The 12,534-nt window shown below is 40.3% G+C and overlaps 1 protein-coding gene across 1 annotated transcript in view; it reads right to left on the bottom strand.

The window, feature by feature from the left end:
• Positions 1-905: 905 nt before the first annotated feature.
• SDC2 (syndecan 2) overlaps positions 906-12,534 on the bottom strand; it is a 59,267-nt gene continuing 47,638 nt past the window's right edge. Inside the window, exons 2-5 of the mRNA XM_082326655.1 lie at positions 11,193-11,304; positions 4,320-4,453; positions 3,380-3,515; positions 906-2,110 (exon numbers count right to left, since the gene is read on the bottom strand). Coding sequence (XP_082182781.1) covers positions 1,947-2,110; positions 3,380-3,515; positions 4,320-4,453; positions 11,193-11,304 — 546 coding nt within the window. The 3' untranslated portion in view covers positions 906-1,946. The remainder of the gene's footprint in view (positions 2,111-3,379; positions 3,516-4,319; positions 4,454-11,192; positions 11,305-12,534) is intronic.

Raw genomic sequence — 12,534 nt, forward strand, 5'->3', positions numbered from 1 at the left:
TATTGCACAATAAGATATACCTGTTAAATTCTTACCCTGTTTTTACTTGTTGAACTTGTATGGCTTTGAAAAACTTGCCAGTAAGTATAAGTAATTTAAAAAGCAATATATTAAATATTTTAGCACAGGATAGCGTTTGTTTGTTCCTAAATGACCACTGAACTTGGGACAGCAACAAATACAAGTTATGCAACTCTTATCTGAAGAGCTACCAGATCTTATTTACAACACATTGCCATTTCTGAGAAGCAGTTCAGCTTGATGTCCTGAACACCTATATTTTGGAAATCTCAAAAATAAAAAATGAGGAGGTTAACAGAGCAGAAGACGAAGCCATTTGTCTGTTACAAAGCATAATATAAGGAGGCAGACTATCGTCTTCTCCACGTGCCCCTCTATCCAACACCTATCTGCAGTCTAAGCAACAGAGCCTTTTCTCTTCTACTTGGAATATTTCTTTCTTCTCTTATGAAGATATTCCACTTGTCTCAACTCTTCTGCTGGAGTCCAAGCAGAATAAACCCAAATTCTCCAAAAGGCCAGGGGAAAAACAAACCAGAACAACAAATAAAAAACCGATATACACAATAAATGAAACCAGGTATTCCTTTGAATTTTACAGTACGGAAAACAACATTTGCAGGAAGAACAGGTCTGCGTCAATACTGCCATTAAATATAATGCAAAGGTCGAATGACTCATAACTCATACACCAGATGCAAGACTTAAACATTCCCACTTTTCTCAGCAATAAATCTGGTCCGAGGATCAGCCTGATCAACAGCCTTTTTTTTTTTGGTCTAGATTTTTAAGATCTACTAGATGTACTCTGTGACATTAAAACATAAGCGAGTAGACATAAAATGAAAAACGTATAAAAGTATATCACAATGAAATTCTCAGTATTAGGCCACATGATTTATTCAGTAGTGTTTATGTTCCCAAATTACAATTATGTCTATCCATGTAAGACTACAAAAGTTACCATTAGAATTGTCTGTGCTTATAAAATACCAACATTTTCTTTTACTGTTATATACTCATTAACACCAGTCTGCGACGAGTTACATATAATCATAGGCACTTCAAAGGCTTTAAAAGACGTTTACAACTTAAATGCATTTTTAAAGAACAAAAATTTAAACCCCTACTTGTACCTTCAAATTGCAAATAATTAACAAATACAGTGGCCATAGAAATCTGCAGCAACTTCTCAAAATACTGTTAGAGTCTTTGGGTTTGCTTAGGTTTGTCAGTAGCTTACTCCAAATCTTCCTTACAGGAGATTTGTTTAGTAAGAATACGACTACACAGTTTGTAGTAATAATCCAATTTTACACATTAATTTGCTGTTACAAATCTCACTGAAGCTACAGGTACGCTGAGAAACAATGCAAAGTGTAAAATTGATATTCTGACACGTAAATTTATACAAAGTGGAGGTTAAAGTTTACATAGCTGAAAAATTACATTTACACTAAAAGTTACTGTTATCTGAATTATCTGAAGACAAATTGCACCATGACAACTACAAAAAGGCATTTTTTGGAAACAGATAAATTAATGAAATAAAAACTAACTTGTAAGATCAATCTGAGACATGCTGACAAAAATTAAACAACTTTCATTGAACCATAGGATAAAACAATCATTTTCATTATTTTATATTTATGCATAAAGTTTTAAAAATGATTCAGTGAACATCAATGGTTTTATAAAATAATGCTTTGCCACTGTTATTCACAGAACACTGCAAATGTTAAGTTTTAATTTTACATTTTTAAAGGAATACATGAAAAGTTTTAAATACAATGGGATTTTATCATAAAGGTGCCGTAATGGCTCTTTAATGAAAAAAAAAAAAAAAAAGATCTTCATTATTCTATGCAAAAGCTTTATTTAAAAAAGTTCAGTGATCTCATAAATAGAGACACTAAATAGGAATTTTATGCATAAAACTCCTTAGTAGGTGCCTTTTGATAGGCAGCACAGGATGGTTTACGTTCACCAAGGTCATAACTGCCTTCATCCTTCTTTCTCATGCGGTATACCAGCAGCAGGATAAGGAAGATTGCGAAAAGAAAACCGATAACTCCGCCAGCAATAACAGCTGTAAGCAAAGAAACAGACATTCACAATATGCTGGAAAAACTAGTTTAGCACCATGTTTCTTTTTCATCTCACACAATGAGTTTGCCATTACTTTCGATTTACAGAAAAGGGCTCCCATTATGCAACTCTCTTGACTATTAGTATCCTGAAATATATTCTCAGAAAGCTTGTTTGTGTTTATGAAGGCAATCATTTAAAAGGACATTCCACCTACAAGTGAGTGATCCAACAACGCACAGTTCTAAAAAAGTTATTAAAAATTTTCCAAAACCTCAATTAAGAAAGCCACCCATACTGCCAGAGCATAAAGTTGTCTTCATTTATAATAACATTTAATTTTCTTTCAAACTCATTTTTCAACAGTTAACATTTTCAGCCTTAAAAGAACTATTTTGTTACACTAACTAAGAAATGGGTTTTCCCTTTTCTCCATCTGACTCTAGACTGAAATGAATTTCCTATTGATGAGTAATAGGAGAGGACATTTGATGGAGCTGTAGGAACAGAGGCATTACATTCATCGTGCACTTGCGAGTGTATAGAAAAGTATCAACTCCAACTAAACTCCAAGAGCAAACCCACATCCTCCCACTGATGTAGATATTAAGGCTATTTCACATTTTGGTGCTCAGAGGAAGATGTGGTCCCAAACTGTGTGACCTTCATGGCTCCCAACACCCCCTCTGAGGACACAGGGGAAAAGTACACCTGTAAACACTGTTCTTATGCCAAAAAAACCTCACACGTAGGAAAGCCACACGAAAACAGCGGTGGCCAGCCTGTGCCTCCCTGGGTTATGCATGGAAACAGACCCTCTCTGTCCTAAGGAGAGCACTCATCCATCCCTCTCCATCCACCCGTCCATCCCTCTCCATCCACCCCCGCTGTGAGCTCCTCCCAGGCAGTGTCCATCTGCACCAGACAGACCAGACAGCCATGTGCTCTCGGGATTGTGGGTGAGAAATACATTTCTGCACCGCAAGCATCAATCCAAATTGCCACTCCCTTTCTGAGCTGTGCAAGCTCCAGATATTCAGCAGGCAGTATTTAACTTGCAGGCATCAAATCAATTAGTAAGACTTCACTATTAAATAGCGCCAGAAGATGCCCATCTCATTCTCATCAAATCAACCAGTGGCTACCCTCATGAATGTGTTTAAGAATCTATGAAGAAAACACAAACGTTGAGGTGGCATTATTTGATATGGATCCCCTCTGTTTTCTGTGGTATTTCTGGCAAGATGGACCTTAGCAAACGACGCCTCACCTGCCAGAACTTCTGTTCTCTGGAAGAGGTTTTCTGAATGCTTCTCAGTGAACACGTCGGTGTCATCCCCTGGCTCATCACTCTTTTTCTTGGCATCCGTCTCGGGCCTTTCCTCTTTATCGATTTCTTCAGGTGACTGTGGCACAAAAAGGAAAACAGAGCATCGCTTACAGACAGGGCGCACCGCAAGTCGGCACAGTCACTGCCCATCACAGGCAGCCACGAAGCTGTGGCTCCACGCGCATACTCCACAATACCCACAAACACAACACGTGGGGAGCTTTTTGACTGCAGAAAGCCATGCTAGACATTGTAACTGGATCTATTTGTTGTCACAATGTCAGAATGAAAAACACTATCCACACGTTTAAAACTCCTCAAAGTGTATTTAGCAAACGGCTGCTAAATATTGCCTGTGTTTATCAGAATAATGGCCTCTGAATGAAATAACAATTCTGAAATTAACATGTCAGGTTTGTTATATTCACAATGCCTTTGAGGGTAACTTAGACAATATTACCTATGGTGGTAGAAGGAAATACTGAAATAGTAAATGCAACTTGGCATGTGTTCAAACTACAGCCAAACCACACAACATTCTCCTTTGAGAAGGGAAGTTTCATGTAGAATTTTTTAATAACTCTTTGAGAGATGCAAAAAAGGTACAGCTCGGACTCAAAGGTATCATGAGAAACTGTCTTGTGGCTCATGAGATATTCTTTTTTGCATCTCTCTTTTCTTTCATGTGAAATCCAGACGTCCCTACGCAGACTTTCTAGTAGGAGTGAAACTGAGCAGCTCTGTATTCATATAACAGGCTGCAGCAGCATTAAGTAAAGTTTGTGGAGGCTTTTTAATCCATATAAATCAAAGTTAACATCAAGCTACCAATGGGGTGCAGCGGAACCATTGTAAATGGTGTTGCTCTCCAGCCACGCACCTTTGTTTGTGCAGGCACCTTGGTTTGCATTTTCACCGTGGTGGTCTCAGCCCTAGATGCATCACTAGTTGTCGGTAACTTTGGAAGTGTTCTGGATGTTGTCGTCACTGCACTATCCTCATCTTCTTCAGCACCTAGAGACGAAAAAGCTGACATTTCATTGACCTGTGAAATTCTTCCAGACCAATTACATGTTTTATTATGACACCGAGGTAGGGGTGCTTGCACAGCCCACCCTAGGCAAATGGCCTAGATGACAATGCCTGCTATGATAAAGAGACAAGTGCAAACAGAGTGCCGCAAACTGCCAGGGGGATATTTGCCCCAAGTAATCCCATGACAGAGGAAAGGGAGACATTAGCTGGATTAAGCAGTAACCAGGAAATTACCATGATATTTTTGAAACAGAAGGAACCAGCCTGAAAAGAAGTATGAAAAAAGCATGAACACTTGTAACGGGGGAGAGACCCTGGAGTGGAAGCAGCAGCCGTCAGGGCTGGTGTGACCCTGTCTGATGTGGCCCGTGACACTGGGGGCTCTGCCGGGGCTTGGCAGCACCAATCCCCACCCCGTGGGTGCCCCCAGCAGCCACCTCCAGCTCTCCACAGGGACACCCCTGGGACCTGCACCCTGGGGACACAGGGTCACCTCCCAGGCGTGGCAGGAGGTGGTGGGGCTCCGGGATCACAGGGGGCTGGGGGCACCCACATCTCCCACAGCGGGGGGGTGTGGGCAGGGGGTCCTGCACACCCAGATGAGGGGGACTTGCACACCCCACGGCCTGTGAGAGGGATGTGCGTGTGTGCACACAAGTCTACATGTGTGTGTGGCACGTGTTGGAATCAGAGAACGGGGCCTGGAAATTTGTAGTTGCATATTACCATTTTGTAAGTGGCTCATGTTGTGGTTATCTATTGTATTGCTGATATTGAGCCCAAAACTATAGTTCAATCAGTGCCAGTTAATTACATATCATAAATAATCAAAAAACTTCTTTGATCCTGACTTGACTTAAACTACATGAACTGAACAGTTTTTCCCGGTAACACACTGCTTCAACAACAAAATCTCTCCACTACAGCAAATCTGTTAAACCCATAAATCTAAAAAACCAAGTAGTTTCTATCTACAGGAAGACTGCTATTACTTTATGTTCCAGTCACTAGGAATGCACATTTTTAAACTCCACATAATTCAGAAGCCCTTTTCTTTTGAAATAAAGAGGACAGAAAACTCCCTAAAGATGACCTTAAATTTAATTTCCTCCATATTCAAAGCCCTGCTGGAGTATGAAGGCTTCTTTAGAATAAGATAATGGACACATCTAATAAATATCCTTTAGTGGTACTGGAAGGAAGACGACACAGACAAGAGACTCAATTATTGCAAGACCTGAAAGAGGAAAAGAATCCTCTTCTTGGACCACTCCTTAGGAATCTCAATGTGTTCTGCTCATTACAGACACCGGTTACCCAAATAACTATTGGGTAATAAATCCAGCAAATATGCATAAGAGTAATTCCTAACAAATAAAAATATATCCTCTTACAACAGAATAGTATGACTCTCATTCCAAACTGACTTTTAATCTTATTTTTGTAGAGAAAGAAAGCAGGCTGAAAATCCGAGTGCAATAGCAAAGTTTTGCACTCATGATCAAGACTTATATACATTTGGCATTGGAAGGAAGGGTGTTAATGAGACAATAACTAAAACGACTTCTGTACTGTAGAAAAGAAAATTTGGAATCATTAAAAAAAGTACTACATTAAAGCTACCTGCACAGAATAATACTGGAAAAACATTCAGAGATACCGAAATTACAGTGCAACCTCTGGAATAAAGACCTCACAACAAGAATCAGATATTTTCCTGAAATGCTACTCAAAGATCAAAAAAACAACATCCTGCTTCAAAACAGAGGTGAGGAAAGGCATCCAACAGGAAAATTTTTCTGGCTTTGCCTCAAGAGTTTTCTTTGAGAAATAAGGGCCCGATGGATAGCTCAGCCTGCTTTACCTTCCAAAGTTCCTCCAAATTACACAAGACTTTCACAGTCAAGGAAATTAAAATTGATTATCAGATTAGAGATTGGATAAAAACACACTCTGAGAGTACAGAACTTTATTTTCTTTTTTTTTTTTAATGAAATGATAAGTCCTATTTAATCACAACTGCTCCTCCAAATCCTTAAATGCCATCTTCACTTCAGGCAATAGTTGTGTCTGCCAGATAAAATGGTGAGCGTTACAGGTCTGAATCTTTCTGGCTACGGAGGATGCAGATCTCCAGTCTCTTAACAAATGGGTGACTAATCTAACTCCTGGACTAGCTGCTAGATTTGCACCAAAGGTACTCAACTCCTCTTCTGTACAGCCTCAGGGGAGTCCTGACAATCCCCAAAACACCTATCGTTTACGCCTGACTCAGGTACCAGCTCAGACACATCCCCATGGTTCCTGCTTTCTAATTAGCTTTATCTAGACAGGTCTCTGCTTGGCATGGAGTAGGTCTAAACAAGGGGAAAGCATTTCCCTTGCTAAACAGACAGTAGTATTCTCAGAATTAACCGTAAATAGGACTGAGGGATCAAAAAAACCTCCCTAATGCTATCCAGAACATAGAAATAGCATTTTACATAGTATCACATTCCCTAAAAGGTTGAAAAAAAAAAAAAAAAAGAAAACCACATCCCTTCCTGAATCCAAATGGGATTGGAAAGAAAAAACCTACAGAGTGTCATAAGCATAACTTCCAACTAGATTGTTAAGAGGAATACTGTGAAATGGTTGGTGTACGAGAGCTTACTTATTCCTCTTGAAAATATCACTGTCTCTTTAGAAGGTTTCTGGATTTGGCCAGCTTGGGTGATGGTGCTGGGTATGAACTGCCTTGAGTCCTGCTACAAATAGATACTGCCCTCTTAGTGAGGGCACCACAAAAACCATGCAGTAATTAAACCCATAGCCATCTCTGTGGTAAAGAGTTGAGAGCTCTTGACCATCACACACCATCTTTTATCCACTACAACTTCTTCAGGATGCCCAACTGCTATCTTCATAGTGGTCAAAATAGCTCTAAATTGTGCTGTAGTATTGGAAATATATAACATAGCCCTCAGTGATGTGTCTATTAGCTGCTCCTTGGATGATGGGAATGCAAATGCTCTTTCACACTCTTGGTGCTTGAGGAAACTTGTCAGGAAATCAAGACTGCCAGCTTAAATTATTGTACACTACAAAAAGCCCACGGTAGTTAGCACTCTTACTTGCAAAGCAGGCAGTGATTAACTCTTCCTACCAAACAAATCCAGTCATTTTACCCGATCTTTTGGCATTGTGTTTGTTTGCTGTTGCACATTGCACTCTAGGAGTACTACCAGCACAAGCAAACTTGTCATAAGGTGGGCACACACATACCCACCATCTCTTTCACACCTTCCATCTCTACCATCAGTGTGACACATACCAGAATGACACAATTTTAGCTGACTTATCTCACCCCCATTCACTTGAAAAGTCCCCAGTGCAACCCTTAATCAACATAAACACTCTGTTGATTAACATATAACTATGTTGCCTAGCACAGGCAACCAGAGATGACACTGTAAACATAATACTAGTGCCCTATCAGGGAACTGCAGCTTAAATAAATGGAGACAGCACAAGGATGTTGTGTCTCTGATAATTCTCACCTGAGGAGGGGAAAAAAACCCAACAAAATTTGAAGAAAGAATAAAAGGAAGAGTCCTAACTATACTGAAATATAAGATTCTGTCCAGCACAACAAAAGCACACTTTCAAACAGTATCACAGGAGGTTTTTATGTTAAAGGACCTGGAGAACCAGACAGGAAATGTCATGAAGCATGCTTGGGGCTGGTGTAACACGTGGACAGAAGAAGCTCTTGCCCCAAGCCAATCTGAAAGGCACTTATGAGTGGAACCTCAGGAAATGGGAAATGAATACTTGCTGTGTTGCCTGCACCACAGGAGGGGAAGCACACCAGGAAAGGTTGGGTCGCCCCACCTGGAGTGCCTGCCGGGCACAGTGCCACCGGGGCCAGGAGCGCCCAGCGTCGGCCATGGCCCCCATGCCAGATCCTGTTCAGCACCCGGGAGAGCGCCCGCGCCTCCACCCCCAGAACCACGGCCCCCGGCCCAGCTGCCACCCGTCACCCAGCCCCACGCCACCCTGCCACTGCACTCCTACACTGCCTTCTGGCCTTGGACCGTATCTTTGGCTTCCCGTTAGGTCAAGAGCCAAAGCAGATATGCTCTTGTGTATCTTAAAGAAGCTCCAACCCCACCACCATAACTTTCCTCCAAGAACAGTCCCCAGTCACAACGTCAGTCTAGACCTAGTTCATCCTGAGCTAACCTTGTCAACTCAAGCTGCTATTGACTGAAAAATATTAGGTTGGGGAAGAGAAGAAGGGGAAGGAAAAATTTGCATGAGATTCTGATACATATATATATATTGCAGAGACTTGTCTACCATGAGTAACTTAACAGAAGACACAAGAACCAGACAGATAGTTTTCCAAAGAACTTGTAGCTAAATCTGATAGAGATGGTACCTTTCCTTAACATAAGGGTAGTCATGCTGCTTAGCAGCTACTTCCAGGTACCTGTTAGACCAAGGCTCAGTTAAGATCTTTTGTGCCAGAGGAAAAAATAACAGTAGTTATAAAAGCATTTCAAGTTGTACATAGGCAGAAAAACTATTTTTACTCTTTTATTATTATGCTATATACAAACACCAACACTAAAACAAGTGATGACAGACTGAGGCATCTCCTCAGAGATGGAGACTGCAAGAAGGAAACAATGGACTAATGAATTCAGTATGGACTTTCTGCTGTTGATACAAGACAATCAGGAAGCAGGCATGGCTCCTTCGCAAACTGCTGACCAATGGATTTGGACTGAACACTTGGGCAAATGCAAAACAGTAGCTGAATGTACCTGAAGACTAAAGAGGCTATGAAAGGAAAGAAAAAAACCAGCAGAACACCATCACCTTGTTTTCTCCTTACAAAAAACCCTCAGCCAATTTCTAGTTTGAAATGTGTCATGCTTACAATGACATTTGTCCATGTTAATGCTGCTTGAGGACCTGCAAGGGCATTAATGGTGCTGCTGACAATTCCTGTTTATCTCCAAAGGCCTGGTGGCAGCTAACAATTTTCATACCAAGGAAAGGAGTCAGCATGTTGTCATCTTGGATCCGTTTGCTTGGAGTGGAATTACATAGCAAGAAAACCACTCTTGAGTGGGAAGGCTCTTCCTGCTAGAAACACTACATCACTGAGTATCAAGTAAAGAGAGACACGTTCAACATAATATGAGGAAAAATGATCATTGGTACTTCTGCAGGACACTTTCTACTTCATAAAATGGAGGTAGCAGTAAGTACAGGATGAGCAGGGTGGAAGGGATGCTAATTTGCTTCACTCTTGAGATTTTTTCCTAAGTGAATAAAACTGGTTGCTCAGAACTTAGAGTTCTTCCTTTGTTCAAAGTATTAGATTTTGGTACTGTCACACGAGCTCTCTGGAGGGGCATCCAGCTAGTCTCAGTCTACAATGAGACTTCTCCTGTTTTCTTGTAGGAAAGAAACAGAATAGGACGCTGACTGAAAGGGCCGTTTTCTTGGAGAGCAGAATTTTCCTTAGACGGTCCTGGGAATTGGATGAAATCACTGACTTCTTAATTTCTTTTTTCAAATGAAATGTCAAACTTCCCCTCAAAGAAGTCTACAGCAAGGAGGTCCAATTAAGCCTCTGATCACGCTGCAACGTCTAATTGCCCCTATGGAAGACTCCCAAAATGCAAGGTATCACTCAGGTGCCCATGACTGTGGGCCTGGATTTGCCTGGCAGCACAGTCAGACCTCTGCAGACTTCATTTTAACATATCTTTGAATCACCAAAAGAAAGGAAAAACAAAAATCCATCAGAAAAATTTCAGCTGTGGCTTACAAGGTAACAAAGATGAGGTGCTACAAGAAGGGCTCATCCTTTAAAAATCCACAAGTATGTATAAACATCAGAAGACAGATTACAAAAAGTGCAGTAACAAACAAACAAGTAACACACTTGGAAAATAAATGGTATTTCCACAACAGCTCAGCAAATACAACAATAAGGAAATTTCTCTTCCAGAACCACCATAAAATCCTACACTTAACTTTTAACAGCTGGGGCCTCCCAGCTAGTGTAGAAGATACTTCACAAAGAGGCTTTCTAAGAGAAATTATTAATGAGGTTTCACTGACAGTTTTTTGAAAAATTATGAGCTGGCTACATGCCTCTAATGGGTGTTTAAGTCTGAGAATTCAGTATGTTATGTTTAATAATTTCTTTATTCAATATATGGATGTAATTAACTCAGAAAAACTGTCATGTGTTTGGCAGTATCTAGACTTCTAAATTTAAAAGAACAACAAAAAAGGAATGGACATCATGTTTACGTGAACCTGAACGCATGTAAGAGGAAACAAGATTGCTGCTGCTCAGTTTTCTTACAGACTGCTAAATTAGTGTTATGCCATGGGAGAACTAAGCCTTCTCTAATCCTTATTTCTAAACTCCAGAGAGATCTACACAGAAACCAGAGGGAAAGGAGAGAGAGAGCAGAGAGAAAATAACACAGTGAAATGATGCAACTAAGGAGTAAGAGAAAAGAGCAGAAAGTTAATATTTAAAACTCAGCCCGCAGGGCTGCTCAGTGCTCTGTAAATAGAGCACCAAGCACTCATGATACTCACTGAAAGTATCTCCAGCTTATAAAGGAAAATTACACAGCTTTTCCTCAAATAGTTGCATTAGTTCTTACACTTTTTAAAATCAAATTGTGACATGTTGTCTCACCTGAACCTGACCCAGAAGAATAATCATCATCATCAATTGGATAGACGCCTGATGCTTCTTCAACAGAGCTGTTGTCAAGGTATAAATCTTTATCGGAGGTCAAATCTGCTCTCTGGAAAACAGATAAGAGGGAATGGTTAAAAAGATAACAGTTCTCTAGTCTAGCAGTCTCTTAATCTTTGCTCCTATTTCCAAAGTTGATGATGACACACTGAACAGTTTATACTTTCAGTTTATGCAACGCATTTGTCTAAGATGTTAAAAAATTTGTAAAATTATAGCGTTAAAAAAAAAAAAAATCCAAGGCTGCACAATGAAAACTAAGAAACCACCCGATCTTTAGGAAGCAAGCCCCCTTCAAATCACACTTCATCTCATTAAATGCATGAATGAATAAATAGGATTTGCAATATACTCTGCAGAGCTTCTGTAACACGAAAGAAGCAAATCCCAGGATTGAAGCCCTCTGTCCAGATCTCAAATACACAAGTCTATAGGCTGTCACGTGAAGTCTGTCATTTGATCCCAAATGGGAAGCAACAAGAGCATGAATCAAAAACCATCTCAGAGGTGTATCGAGCCAAACCTCAGGAAACTCTTTACAAGTTAGAACGAACAGCTGAAACTACAGAATACAAATGTTTCCAAGACAGTGCTGTTGATTAAGGATTATGACGTTTCCAGATAGATCAGACAGCACATCTCCAAAATTCTGGTCAGGCAAGCTGCTCCAATTCCTAAATGAATGCATCTCTCTTAAAATTTAGCTGTAGCTTCAACAGGCTAAAAAGTTGTCTTCTTGTGACTTTCACCACATTTTTATGTCTGCAAGTATTTCCCTACTAAAGAGAGATTCTGCTAAAACGAGCTGATAATAGTACAACGTATCAGTCACCCTTTTAGATTGACAATTCAGGCTTTGAAAGACTAGAAATTGTCTTCCTCCACAGCAGCTTGCGCTTTCTCAACAGAGCATAAACTTCCTTATGGGAGCCATGTATCTGTGATGACTGAGAAAGTACCCGCCACTATTACTACTATTACTTTTACCAGCATTTCTGTGAATGCCCGTTTGCTATGACTTCTTGAAAAAAGTAGGACAGTTGCAAATGGAGTTTTAAGTCAAAAAGCCAAATACCAAAATGCTATACCAAAATGCATCTGTTCTGTATCTCATATAAGCGCCCAAACCTGCTGCTCTGAGTCCCAAGGGTTTCCACCTTACTGCGTGGCATTGATTGACCATTTTATTCTACCCAACATTCACTGTAGCTTTCCTAAAGGGGTACCAAACTGTGAAAGGGGTAACTCATGTATGCAAAGACCCACAATCTGGCTTTCC

This window comes from Platalea leucorodia (assembly GCF_965183815.1).
Source record: "Platalea leucorodia genome assembly, chromosome: 1".
NCBI lineage: Eukaryota > Metazoa > Chordata > Aves > Pelecaniformes > Threskiornithidae > Platalea > Platalea leucorodia.